Source organism: Macaca mulatta, chromosome 2, assembly GCF_049350105.2.
Source record: "Macaca mulatta isolate MMU2019108-1 chromosome 2, T2T-MMU8v2.0, whole genome shotgun sequence".
NCBI lineage: Eukaryota > Metazoa > Chordata > Mammalia > Primates > Cercopithecidae > Macaca > Macaca mulatta.
The window spans coordinates 111,900,518-111,915,027 of NC_133407.1; the positions used below are offsets into that span (position 1 = coordinate 111,900,518).

The 14,510-nt window shown below is 49.1% G+C and overlaps 1 protein-coding gene across 5 annotated transcripts in view; it reads right to left on the minus strand.

Annotated features, from left to right (window-relative positions):
• Positions 1-14,197, minus strand: part of SHISA5 (shisa family member 5) — a 37,322-nt gene extending 23,125 nt beyond the window's left edge. For 4 of the 5 annotated variants that reach the window (XR_013413855.1, XR_001443021.3, XM_015130998.3 and 1 more), the window contains exons 1-2: positions 13,979-14,197; positions 11,021-11,177 (exon numbers count right to left, since the gene is read on the minus strand). Coding sequence is in view for 3 of the 5 variants with exons in the window: in XM_015130998.3 (XP_014986484.3) it covers positions 11,021-11,177; positions 13,979-14,048 (227 nt within the window). In the remaining 2 variants the exon portion in view is untranslated. The remainder of the gene's footprint in view (positions 1-11,020; positions 11,178-13,978) is intronic. The other variant, XM_077992539.1, reaches the window with a different exon arrangement.
• Between the last annotated feature and the right edge of the window lie 313 nt (positions 14,198-14,510).

Sequence of the window (14,510 nt, forward strand, 5' to 3'; positions counted from 1 at the left end):
CTGCCCCACCCTAATTGATCGATGTACTTTGTAATCTCTCCCACCCTTAAGAAGGTTCTTTATAATTCTCCCCACCCTTGAGAATATACTTTGTGAGATCCACCCCCTGCCCCCAAAACATTGCTCTTAACTCCACCGCCTATCCCAAAACCTATGAGAACTAATAATAATCCACCACCCTTTGCTGACTCCCTTTTTGGACTCAGCCCGCCTGCACCCAGGTGAAATAAACAGCTATGTTGCTCACACAAAACCTGTTTGGTGATCTCTTCACACCGACGCGTGAAACAGTAATTAGGCTTAGATGAGATCATGAGGGCGAAGCTGCCAGGATGGGATTAGTGTCCTTATAAAAAGAGGAAGAAAAATTCGATTTCTCTCTGCATGCATGCCCCAATGTTTGGAGGTGAGCATGTCTGTACAAACCTTCACCCGAGGAAGCTGAGAAGCTGAAGAAAAAGGCTGACAAATCCAGTTTCTTTTTTTTTTTTTTTGAGATGGAGTCTCGCTGTCACCCAGGCTGGAGTGCAGTGGCACCATCTCAGCTCACTGCAACCTCTGCCTACCGGGTTCAAGCAATTCTCCCTGCCTCAGCCTCCCGAGTAGCTGGGATTATAGGTGTGTGCCACCACACCCAGCTAATTTTTGTATTTTTTAGTAGAGATGGGGTGGCACCATGTTGGCCAGGCTGGTCTTGAACTTTTGACCTCAGGTGATCCACCCACCTCAGACTCCCAAGGTGCTGGGATTACCGGCATGAGCCACCGCACCCATCTGATTTCTTTTTTAACTGACAAAAATTGTATATATTTATGGTGTACAAAAATGATGTTTTGAAATATGTATATATTGAATGGTTAAATTTAGGTAATTAGCATATGCACTACTTCACATACTTTTTTGTGTGTGTGGTGAGAACACGCAAAATATATTTCCTTAGCAATTTTCAAGTATACAACATATTATTGTAAACTATAGTCACCATTATGATGTACAATAGATCTCTTGAACTTATTCTTCCTAAGTGAAATTTTGTGTCCTTTGACCAACGTCTCCCTAATCCTGCCACCTCTTAGTCTCCAGTTACCACCATTTTATTCTGTTATATTCTATGAGTTTGACTTTGACACTCCACATATAAGTGAGATGGTGCTGTATTTGTCTTTCTATGCCTGGCTTATTTCACTTAACATAATGTTCTCCAGGTACATCCATGTCATCATAAATGACAGGATTTCCGGATTTCCTTTTTTTTTTTTTTTTTTTTTTGAGACAGAGTTTCACTCTGTTGCCAGGCTAGAGTGCAGCGGCGTGATCTCAGCTCACTGCAACCTCCACCTCCCGAGTTCAAGGGATTCTCCTGCCTCAGCCTCCCGAGTAGCTGGGATTACAGGTGCGCACCACCACGCCCAGCTAATTTTTGTATTTTTGGCAGAAACAGGGTTTCACCATGTTGGCCAGGATGGTCTCAATCTCCTGACCTCGTGATCTACCTCTGTCAGCCTCCCAAAGTGCTGGGATTACAGGCGTGGGTTACTGCACCCAGCCAATTGCCTTCTTTTTAAGGCTGAATGGTATTTCACTGTGTACATATACCACATTTTCTTTATCTATTTATCCACTGATGACAGGTAGATTGATTGCATACTTTGGCTATCGTGATAATGCTACAATGAACAAGGGAGAGCAGGTATCTCTGAGGTATGGATTTCATATCCTTTGGATATATAGCCAGTGATGTGATGGCTGGATCATATGCACATGGTAGCTCTACTTTTAATTTTTGGGGGAACCTCCTACTTTTTACCATGACAATGATTTATATGTGGTCTAGCATGTTGTATACATGAAATGTATACATCTGTTAAAACTCATCAAACTGAAACATGAAAGATTTGTGCATTTTACTGTACGTAATTATATATCGATTTTTTCTTTTCTTTTTTAATTTATTTATTTATTTATTTTTTTTGAGATGGAGTCTTGCTTTGTCGCCCAGGCTGGGGTGCAGTGACCGGATCTCAGCTCACTGCAAGCTCCGCCTCCCGGGTTTACACCATTCTCCTGCCTCAGCCTCCCGAGTAGCTGGGACTACAGGCGCCCGCCACCTCGCCCGGCTAGTTTTTTGTATTTTTAGTAGAGACGAGGTTTCACCAGGTTAGCCAGGATGGTCTCGATCTCCTGACCTCGTGATTCGCCCATCTCGGCCTCCCAAAGTGCTGGGATTACAGGCTTGAGCCACCGCGCCCGGCCTTTTCTTTTCTTTTTAGAGACTGAGTCTTGCTATGTTGCCCAGGCTAGCCTCCAACTCCTGGGCTCAAGCGATCCTCCTACCTCAGCCTCCCAAAGTGCTGGGATTACAGGTGTGAGCCACTCCACCCAGCCTATATCTCAATATTTTGAAAAAGATTTACAATCCAAGTTTTGAAGAGGATGTAGAGCAAACTGGAACCCTCATATATGGCTGGTGGGAGTACAAATGGCACATTTATAACATGTTGGAAAGCTGTTTGGAAGTTATCTGCCTAAACTGAACACATGCACATAATAACTTAGTAATTCCACTCCTAGATATATACCCAGAAAAAGTATGTTCCTTTTACAATGCTTTTTTTTTTTCTTTTTTTTTTTAATTGAGAGGGAGTCTCGCTCTGTCACCCAGGCTGGAGTGAAGTGGCTCAAAACAAAAAACAAAAAACAAAACAAATTGATTGCTTGGTCAGTGGGTGGGAAGAAACTCCCACACATTTGGTCACAGAAATCTTACGTTGATTGTTGTGGTGTGAGAGAATAGATAAAGCACTCTGAGTTTGTTTTTCCACTTTTTTGGGGGGGGCAGGGATGGAGTCTCTCTGTTGCCCAGGTTAGAGTGCAGTGACACGATGTCAGCTCACTGCAACCTCCGCCCCCTGGGTTCAAGCCATTCTCATGCGTCACCCTCCCAAGTGGCTAAGTCTACAACCATGCCTGGCTAATTTTTGTATTTTTTAGTAGAGATAGGGTTTCACCATGTTGGCCAGCCTCGTCTCGAACTCCAGACCTCGTGGTCTGCCCACCTCAGCCTCCCAAAGTGTTGGGATTACAGGCATGAGCCACCACACCCAGACAGTTTTCCACATTTATGTATCAATAAACAATTGGAAAATAAAAATCGTGGCCGGGGGCAGTGGCTCACACCTGTAATCCTAGCACTATTGGGAGGCCAAGGAGGGCAGATCACTTGAGGTCAGGAGTTCGAGATCAGACTAACCAACATGGTAAAACGCTATCTCAACTAAAAATACAAAAATTAGGCCGGGTGTGGTCACTCACGCCTGTAATCCCAGCACTTTGGGTGGCCGAGGCGGGGGGATCACGAGGTCAGGAGATCAAGATCATCCTGGCTAACACGGTGAAACCCTGTCTCTACTAAAAAAAAAATACAAAAAATTAGCCGGGTGTGATGGCGGGCGCCTGTAGTACCAGCTGCTTGGGAGGCTGAGGCAGGAGAATGGTGTGAACCCAGGAGATGGAGCTTGCACTGAGCCAAGATCACGCCACTGCACTCCAGCCTGGGCGACAGAGCCAGACTCCATCTCAAAAAACAAACAAACAAACAAACAAACAAAATTAGCCAGGCAAGATGGCAGGCGCCTGTAATCCTAGCTACTTGGGAGGCTGAGGCAGGAGAATCACTTGAACCTGAGAGGCAGAGGTTGCAGTGAGAAAGGATCATGCCACTGCACTCCACCCTGGTCAACAAAGTTAGATTCCATCTCAAAAAAAAAAAAAAAAAAAAAAAAAAAAAGCCGGGCACAGTGGCTCACGCCTGTAATCCCAGCATTTTGGGAGGCCAAGGCGGGTGGATCACCTGAGGTCGGGAGCTCAAGACCAGCCTGACCAACATGATGAAACCCCGTCTCTACTAAAAATTAAAAAAAATTAGCTGGGCGTGGTTGCAGGCGCCTGTAATCCCAGCTACTCAGGAGGCTGAGGCAGTAGAATCGCTTGAACCCAGGAGGCAGAGGTTGCAGTGAGCCGAGATCGCACCACCGCACTCTAACCTGGGGGACAAGAGCAAGACTTCATTTCAAAAAAAAAAGAAAAGAAATTTAAACTATACTATTTATAATATAATACCATCAAAAAAAGTACAAAGGAAAAAATGAAATATATATAAGACTTTGAAATAGAAAAAATATAATACAAAATTGAGACAGAAGGAAAGAAAACTAAATACACAAGCAGAAATACCATGTTAATGGATTGGAAAACTCAATATAGTAAAATATCAATTCCACAGAAATGGCCGCGTGTGGTGGCTAACACCTGTGATCCCAGCACTTTGGGAGGCTGAGGCGGGTGGATCACCTGAGGTCAGGAGTTCGAGACCAGCCTGGGTAACCTGGTGAAACCCTGTCTCTATTAAAAATACAAAAGACTTAGCTGGGTGTGGTGGCGGGTACCTGTAATCCCAGCTACTCGGGAGGCTGAGGCAGGACAATCACTTGAACCCGGGAGGTGGAGGTTGTAGTAAGCCGGGATTACGCCATTGCACTCCAACCTGGGTGAGAGTGAGACTCTGTCTCGGGGGAAAAAAAAAAAAAAAAAAAAATTCCACAGAAATGTTCTATAGAGTCAGTGAAGTCCAAGGTAGTTTTATTGACAAGCTGATTCTAAAATTTATATGGAAATACCAGAGACAAAAAGAGCCAAGACAATATTGAAGAATATCAAGCTTTATTACAAAGCTACAGTAATTATGAGCCTACTGTTAGCTCAAAGATAGAAAAATAGATCAATGCCCAGCACTGTGGGAGGCCGAGACGGGCGGATCACGAGGTCAGAAGATCGAGACCATCCTGGTTAACACGGTGAAACCTCGTCTCTACTAAAAAAAAATACAAAAAACTAGCCGGGCGAGGTGGCGGGCGCCTGTAGTCCCAGCTACTCGGGAGGCTGAGGCAGGAGAATGGCGTAAACCCGGGAGGCGGAGCTTGCAGTGAGCTGAGATCCAGCCACTGCACTCCAGCCTGGGCGACAGAGCGAGACTCCGTCTCAAAAAAAAAAAAAAAAAAAAAAGAAAAATAGATCAATGCAACAGAATAGAGCCTACAGACGTATCTATCCATGCGCATGTGAACACTCGATTTATAACAAAGTTGTAACTGCAGAGCAATAGAAGAAAAGGATTTCTCAATAAATGGTGCTGGGTCAATTGGATATCCAAATTAAAAAATGAAACTTGATTCTCACATCTTCTACTACGAACATATTTAAAATAAATGCATATAGTTGTGAGTGGTGGCGTGTGTCTGTAGTTCACTACAACTACTAGTAGTAAAGCAGTTGCTTCATGATAAATCATTGAATTGTATGTTTATTTTGTTCACTTTTCTGTGACTTATATTTCACAATATAACAGCACACAAAACCACCTCAGTGGATGGGCTTAACAGCAGATGAGGCTGGCACAGTGGCTCACACCTGTAATCCCAGCACTTTGGGAGGCCGAAGTGGGCGGCTCACCTGAGGTCAGGAGTTTGAGACCAGCCTGGCCAACATGGAGAAACCCCGTCTCTACTAAAAATATAAAAATTGGCCGGGCGTGGTGGCGGGCACCTGTAATCCCAGCCACTCAGGAGGCTGAGGCAGGAGAATCACTTGAACCTGGGAAGTGGAGGTTGCAGTGAGCTGAGATCGCGCCATTGTACTTCAGCCTGGGCAACAAGAGCGAAACTCCATCGCAAAAAAACACCAAAACAAACAAAAAAGAAAAACAGCAGATTAGACACAGCTGAAGAAAGAATTACATGACCTGAGAAGTTAGAAGATATTACCCAGAAAGCAGCATGGAGATGAACATAAGAGAAAGGCTAAGAGAAATGCACACGAAAGGGTGAAGTATAGCATGTGTCTACTCAGAGTCCCAGACAGAAAGAAAAAGGAGAAAGAAGCAATATTTAAAGAAGTAATGGGGCTAGGTGCGCTGGCTCACGCCTGTAATCCCAGCACTTTGGGAAGCCGAGGTGAGCAGATCATAAAGTCAGGAGTTCAAGACCAACCTGGCCAAAATGGTGAAACCCCGTCTCTATTAAAAATAACAAAAGTTAACCAGGCATGGTGGCACGCGCCTATAATTCCAGCTACTCGGGAGGCTGAGGCAGGGGAATTGCTTGAACCTGGGAGGCAGAGGTTGCAGTGAGCCGAGATCGTACCACTGCACTCCAGCCTGGGCAACAGAGCAATACTCTGTCCCCTACCAATAAAAAAAGGAATGGCAGATGTAATCCTAGCACTGTGGGAGGCCAAGGCTAGAGGCTCACTTGAGGCCAGGAGTTCAAGACCAGTTTAGGCAACATAACAAGACCCCATCTGCACAAAAAATAAAACATAAAAAAATAGCAGGGCATGGTGGCACACACTTGTAGTCCTAGCTACCTGGCAGGTTGAGGCAGGTGGTTTGTTTGAGCCGTGATTGTGCCACTGCACTCCAGTCTGGGCCAGAGCTAAACCTGGACTCAAAAAAAAAAAAAGTAATGGCAGACAATTTTCCTGAACTGATGGGATGTGAAACCACAGTTCAAGAAACTTAACAAATCCCAGCCAGGTGCAGTGGTTCACGCTGTAATCCCAGCTCTTACGGAAGCAGAGGCAGGAAGATAGCTTGAGCCCAGGAGTTCAAGACCTGTCTGGGCAATATAGCAAGACCCCGTTCTTCACAAAAAGCAAACAACAACAACAACAACACAAGCGTAAGAAGCTTAACAAATCCTTAGCAGCATAAAAAAAAGAAATCCATACCTACATACAGCACAGTGAACGAATAACACCAAAGACAAAGAAAAAAACAATCTTAAAAAGCCATCAGAGGGTTTAAAAAAAAAAGAGAGAGAGATTTCAACTAGGTGCACCTGTAATCTCAGCACTTTGGGAGGCCGAAGTGAGAGGATCACTTGAGCCCAGGAGTTCAAGACCAGCCTGGGCAACATAGGGAGACCCCCATCTCTACAAAAAATAAACAAAAATTAGCCAGGCATGGTGGCAGGCACCTGTAATCCCAGCTACTTGGAAAACTGAGGTAGGAGGATATGCTTCAGCCTAGGAGGCTGAGGCTGCCATGAGCAGTGACTGCACCACTGTACTTCAGCCTGGGCAACAGAGTGAGACCCTGTCTCAAAAAAAAAAAAAAAAAAAGAGCAAGAGAGAGATTTCTTTTCAATGAGAGACACTGGCTGTTAAGCCTATGTCTCAACAGAAATAATGGAAGCTGGGAGACAGAAGAATGGAAGCTTCAATATGATAAGAAAAAATAACCATCAACCTAAGCTCTATACTCACATAAAATACTGTTTTAGAGAGTAATATAATTTACCATATTAAGAGAATAAAAATTTTAAAATCATACAGTCATCTCTACAAATGCACAAAAAGCATTTGACAAAATTCAACATCTATCCATAATTAAAACTCTAGGTGTACTAGAAATGCAGAGAACTGCCTCAACCTGATAAAGGACACCTGTGAAAAAGCCACAGCTGACATCCTTCCTACTAGTGAAAGACTGAATGCCTTCCCCCTTAACTCGGAAACAAGACACAGATGTCTGCTTTCTCCACTTCTACTCAACATTGTAACTGAGGGCTTAGCCAACACAACAAGGCAAGAAAAAAAAAGGCATTCAGAATAGGAAAGAAGCCTGGGGGTGGTGGCTCATGCCTGTAATCCTAGCACTTTGGGAGGCTGAGGCAGGCAGACTGCCTGAGTTCAGTAGTTCGAGACCAGCCTGGGAACACAGTGAAACCCTGTCTCTCCTAAAATAAAAAAAAATTAGCTGGGCATGGCAGCATGCGCTTGTGGTCCCAGCTACTTGGGCAGCTGAGGCAGGAGAACTGCTTGAACCCGACAGGTGGAGGTTGCAGTGAGCCAAGATCACACCACTGCACTCCAGCCTGGGAGACAGAGAGACTCTGTCTCCAGAAAAAAAAAAAAAAAACAGAATAGAAAAGAAGTAACAATCGAAGAAAAACATAGTGTAAAAACAAATCAAAACAATACAGGAAGTAAAAAAAGGTTAATGCAGGAGAGACAAATAGCACAAAAGATGCAAATATAACCCCAGAATATCAATAGCTACATTAAATTAATTAATTAATTTTTGAGACAAGGTCTTGCTATGTTGCCCAGGCTGGAGTGCAGTGGCACCAATCATGACTTACTGCAGCCTCAACCTGCTGGGTTCAAGTGATCCTCCTACCTCAGCTTCCCAAAGTGCTGAGATTACAGGCATGAGCCACAGCACCCACCTGGCCCTCTACATTAAATTTAAATGGAATGCTCCTGCTTTTAAAAAAAGAAATACTGCCAGGTGCGGTGGCTTATGCCTGTTATCCCAGCACTTTGGGAGGCCGAGATGGGCAGATCACCTGAGGTCAGGAGTTCAAGACCAGCTTGGTCAACATGGTGAAACCCTGTCTCTAGTAAAAATACAAAAATTAGCCGGGCGTAGTGGCGCACACCTGTAATTCCAGCTACTCAGGAGGCTGAGGCAGGAGAATTGCTTGAACCTGGGAGGCGGAGGTTGCAGTGAGCCAAGATCGTGCCATTGCACTCCAGTCTGGGTGACAAAGCAAGACTCTGTCTCAAAAAAAAAAAAAACAAAAAAAACAAACAAAGAAATACCACAATAGTTTTTGTTTTTGTTTTTGTTTTAAGACAGAGTCTCTTGCTCTGTCACCCAGTCAGGAGTGGAATGGTGCAATCTCGGCTCACTGCAATCTCTGCCTCCCGGGTTCCAGTGATTCTCCTGCCTCAGCCTCCTGAATAGCTGGGGTTACAGGAACCCACCACCACGTCCAGCTAGTTTTTTGTGTTTTTACTAGAGACAGAGTTTCACCACATTGGCCAGGCTGGTCTTGAACTCCTAACCTCAGGTGATCTGCCTGCCTCAGCCTCCCAAAGTGCTGGGATTACAGGCATGAGCCACCGCACCCAGCCTAATTTTGCATTTTTAGTAGAGACGGGGTTTCTCCATGTTGGTCAGGCTGGTCTTGAACTCCCGACCTCAGGTGATCTGCCCACCTCGGCCTTCCAAAGTGCTGGGATTACAGGCGTGAGCCACCATGCCCGGCTACAATAGATGTTTTTTGTTTGTTTGTTTTTGTTTTTTTTGAGATGGAGTCTCACTCTGTCACCCAAGCTAGAATGCAGTGGCGTGATATCGGCTCACTGCAACCTCCGCCCAGGTTCACACCATTCTCCTGCCTCAGCCTCCGGAGTAGCTGGGACTACAGGTGCCCGCCACCGTGCCTGGCTAATTTTTTTTTTTGTATTTTTAGTAGAGACGGGGTTTCACAGTGGTTTCAATCTCCTGACCTCGTGATCCACCCGCCTCGACCTCACAAAGTGCTGGGATTACAGGCATGAGTCACCGCGCCCGGCCTACAATAGATGTTTTTAAAGACATTTGTAAAATATACAAATGGCAGGCCGGGTGCGATGGCTCACACCTGTAATCCCAGCACTTTGTGAGGTCGAGGCAGGTAGATCACCTGAGATCGGGAGTTCGAGACTAGCCTGGCCAACATGGAGAAGCCCCGTCTCTACTAAAAACACAAAATTAGCCGGACATGATGGTGCATGCCCATAATCCCAGCTACTCAAGAGGCTGAGGCAGGAGAATCACCTGAACCCGGGAGGTGGAGGTTGCAGTGAGCCAAGATCACATTATTACACTCCAATCTGGGCAACAAAAACGAGACTCCGTCTCAAAAAAAAAAAAAAAAAAAAAAAAGCCAAAAGGTGAAGTGAAAGGGTAAAAGCTGACCCGTTAGGAACCCTCAGGCAGAACTGACATGTGTGCGGCCCTGTGCACCACTCCCAAGAGCACCTGGAAGTTCTTAGTGGATAACTGTGTGCATCTATGACATGGCAACTGCACAACTAGATGTGTTTCCAAGAAAATTATTACACAGCTCCATAAAAGGAGGTATACCAGATGCCCACTGAAGCTATCTATCGTGATAACCACTGTGGACTCACACCATTCAGAGGGACACAGCATTAGTGGGCAAGAGCCAGACATGCCACAGCAATGTGGCTAGGTCTTACACTACAAGACCTACAAGTTCTTACTTTGCAAGAACTCAAGTAATAAAAAGGATGCACCTTATACATAGCAGACAGTTGCCCGTGGGGTGGGAAGGGAATGAAATGGTCCTGAGATATTAAAGTAAATATATAGGCTAGGCACAGTGGTGCACACCTATAGTTCCAGCTACTCAGGAGGCTGAGGGAGAAGGATGGCTTGAGCCCAGGAGTATGAGACCAGCCTGGGCAACATGGTGAGACTCCATCTCACAAAAATAATTATGTAAGACAGCGGGGGTTGGTCTTGCCCAGACCCAGGATAATCACCTGCCATGAGCAGAGGAGTATGACCATCTCAACCCTCTACACATGAGGCCAAACAAAGGAAATACAGAATACGGCAAACAGCCACACACAGGGGCCTGGAACCTTGGTCCCAGCCATGAAACCGTCTACACCCAACATGCAGGGAAATTCATAGGCTGCACTGGGAGGACACGGATAGAGCTCACACTGGGTCACATGCTTACGCACTGCGCCCTACAGGCTCCACAAGAGGGTCCCTGAACAAAGGATACCCTTTGGGGGCATGTGCATACTTTGGGGTACAGTCAAGCCCAGGTACCCACCCTGAGGATGTATCTTGGCACAGGTACACACCTGGGGTGAGCCACAGGACCAGCTGAGGCCAAGGACCCCTAAGAAACCTGCTCAGCCCAAGGCTCAGCGAGCCAGAGCCCTCAGGGTAGGGAGGAGATGGACAGGGGATTAACTGAGCAGGTCTAGGGGGTCCAGCCCAGAACAGGAGATCCCTAAACCCTCTGCTCCAATGCTCTGGCCACCACCTGGAGAGGGCTGAGAGGCCAGAGGTGCAGAGCTATTTCTCTTCCACATACTCTCCTGCGAGGCACAGGCTCAAGCCACCCACCCTGTGGCCCACCGCTGCACCCACCTGGCCTCAGGCACAGCACACCTTTCCTTGGTCCACACAAATTTCTTGAGCACGTCAGAGCAGCAGTATTGGTCATAACAGGTACCACAGCAGAAATCTGGACAGGACTCGGGGAAGAGGCTGAGTCCATGGGAAGCCGTACACACCTCACCATGCGCTGGAGAGGAGAAACACATCTGTTCATCTGTGCCCACAGGGCCAGGCCCCAGCAGACACAGTGCCCTCCCTGGCACAGCCACCAGACCACACACATGCTGCACCATCTCTGAGCCACCCTAGCCACAGGCCATCTTCTGACCCCTGGCCACTGCTCCCCCTCAGCCTTGCCCTATCCCAAAGGCCACAACAGAGCTGCCCTATCTGGGCTCCTTCTCTCCCTCGCCAGTGCACTGGCCTCCTGATAGGAGGGTGAGCTTTCTCAGTGTGAGTCTGATGGGGCCACACCCTGCTTTCAGACCTCCCCTAACTCCCACTACTTCAGGATCAAGGCCCCGAGTTTCCAAGCAGGGTCTAAACTGCAAAGAGTCCTGAAGATCACTCCAGCTCTCCAACCTGTCCACACTCTGTTCACATTCTTGCCTGGTTCCTATCCCTTGCCCTTCAACTCTACTCATCCTTCAAGGCCCTACTCCAGGCGGCCTCCTCCAGAAGCTGCCCAGGCAAGAAGTCACACAGCTCAACACCTGCAGGAGATCAGACACTGGACTGTCTGTTTCTTTCTTTTTTTTTTTTTTGAGACAGAGTCTCGCTCTGTTGCCCAGGCTGGAGTGCAGTGACACGATCTCAGCTCACTGCAACCTCTGCCTCCCAGATTCAAGCAATTCTCCTGCCTCAGCCTCCCGAGTAGATGGGATTACAGGCGCCTGCCACCAGGCCCAGCTAATTTTTTGTATTTTTTAGTAGAGACAGAGTTTCACCATGTTGGCCAGGCTGGTCTTGAACTCCTGACCTCAGGTGATCCACTCACCTTGGCGTCCAAAGTGCCAAAATTACAGGGATAAGGCACCACGCCCCAGCCAGACTGTCTGGTTCTTAATCCTCATTCACTCTCCCTCTCACTCAGCCATAGCAGCCTCAGCCCCTGCTGGGCACCACAACGGCAGGGGCCTGGCTCTCACGGACCACCCCATGACCGTGATGGTAGGCTAGCTCCTGGTCAGCGGAGCTTGCAGTGAGCCGAGATCGCGCCACTGCACTCCAGCCTGGGCAACAGCGTGAGACTCCGTCTCAAAAAAAAAAAAAAAAAAAAAAAAAAGAAATTGTCACACCCACCATACCAGTGTTCACAAAGCACTTAGCCCTGCTCTGGGCCTGCAGCAGTTATCCAGGAAATGTCTGTTTCTTCCAGGAGTTTGAGACCAGCCTGGGCAACAGGGCTCCAAGGCAGTGGCACCATCTGTAGCCCTGGAGCCATCACAAGCCTCTCAGCACAGAGTTGGGATCTAATGACATCCTTACAAGTCTCAATATACAAGGTCATGCTGAGGGGATCTGGCTGACAACAAATGTGGAAAATGTCCCAGGGTTTTGGATGACCACAAGGTTTACAAACCTCCAGGAAGATGCTACAGTCAAATGTTCCCATGTATCCTCAGGCTACATTAGCGGAGACCTGTGCCCACTAGCAGGAAGGAACAGTACCAGATTCTGCCAGAGCAGACTCCAAAGAGAACACCTAGTCCAGCAAGGCCCACAAGTCCACAGTAGTCAGGGGACAGGCCTGATGATAGCCCTGAGGCATAACTAGGTTGGCCTGGAAACAGTCTGGCATAGCACGTGGCCTCTGGAGACCCAGCCAGGCCAGGCACCTGGCCATGTGCAGCATCTGGTGCCCAAGCCTGATCAGGGCACCACACATCCTGAGGCTGTCAGTAGAGTGAAGCCCAGAGACAGACACTGAGTGACCTCCTTGGGAAGAGGGAACTTTAGTGGGGAATTGGGGGGAACTGCACTTCTTGGCAGCTCCAGGCAGAACCCTGCTCTTGGCAAAGCCATGGAGCAGAGGATTGGACCATTGACCAGCCCAGCTTGGCCAGCTGCCCACCTGAAACCTGGTACCATCAGCATGGCCCGCGCCTGGTAGCTCAGGTGAAAACACATGGAGCAGGGTCTTCACAGCCCAACCTCTGAGCTAGGGCTGAAGACACACCGGTGAGGCTGTTAAGGCTGAGTCCGTGGCACAAATGCGCTCTGACCCCCAGACCTCACTGAATCTGTGACCCTCCTACAGGCTCACTCCAGGGGTGGGGGATTTTGGGCACAGGTCTCCCCTTTCTCATTTCTCTGGCCCAGGTCCTCTGGATTCATCCCAGCCCCCAGGAAATATAGCCTTGACCCCCATGAAGCCACCCACCCCAAAAGGGTCTTTGGCTTCTCCTGGGTGGGCAGGGGGTTGTTCCAATTCCTAACCCTTTAAAGGGCCCGCCCCCAGCCAGCCTTCCAGAGTCTGTGAATTATCTATCTGCAACCAACACACACAGTGGTGTCTCCACCCCAGAGGACAGCCTCAGCGCCAGGCTCTCCAGCAACACAAGGGCCAATGGAGGCAGCGGTGGGGGATCCCAGACATTAAACACAGGCAAAGAGGGAAGGCCTCTGATGGAGGGGCCAGGCCGCCCTGTAGCCACCCGCCAGACTAAAGCTAGGTGGGGGAACCCTACCCTAGCCTCTGGGGATCCCATCCCCAGGGACAAGGGCGGAAGGGCAGACCCTTCCCCACCGTTCCAGGACAGACAAAGGTGGCAGCTGCCTGGGGTCTGCGCAGGGTTGTTCAGGAAAGGAGGGTACTCAGGTGAAGGAGAGGTCCGCAGTCGTGGGGGGACGCTGACGGCCTCGGGGCAATCAGGGGTCTGTGGGGGACATGGTGGGGCTGGTGCTGCCCGGCTCGTTGAAGCGGCAGCGCGGGTAAGTGTCTGCCCGGTCCCAGGGCAGGACGGGCAGCCCCCACCCTCGGCTCACCACCCGGAGGCGGCGGTAGCAGCAGCAGCAACAGCAACAGGATCCGCAGCGCGGAGACCGGCGCAGCCATGGCTGGGCGGACGGACGGGCGGACGGACTGACGGACGCGAGCGCGGGGCGCGGTGCCGCCACTGCCTCAGTGATCCGCGCGGCCGCCCCCTCCCTCGCCCCGCCCAGCCCCGGCCCGGACGGTTCCCGGAACCCCCGCCCGGGAAAGGAGGAGGGGGAGGGAGAGGAGGGGGAGAGGGAGGGGGAGGGGGGGAGAGGGAGGGGGAGGGGGGGAGAGGGAGGGGGAGGGGGGGAGGAGGAGGAGGAGGAGGAGGAGAAGGAGGAGGAGGAGGGAGGAGGAGGGAGGAGGAGGGAGGAGGAGGGAGGAGGAGGGAGGAGGAGGGAAGGAAGCGAATGCCTTCCCAGCCTCGGGGCCAGCTCCGCGCCCGGGGTCTGCGTGAAAACTTGGACCGTTCCCGGACCGGATGCTTGGGGGGTAGGGGCGGCCCACAGCTCTCAGGCCGGGAGGGCGTCCCCGGGAATA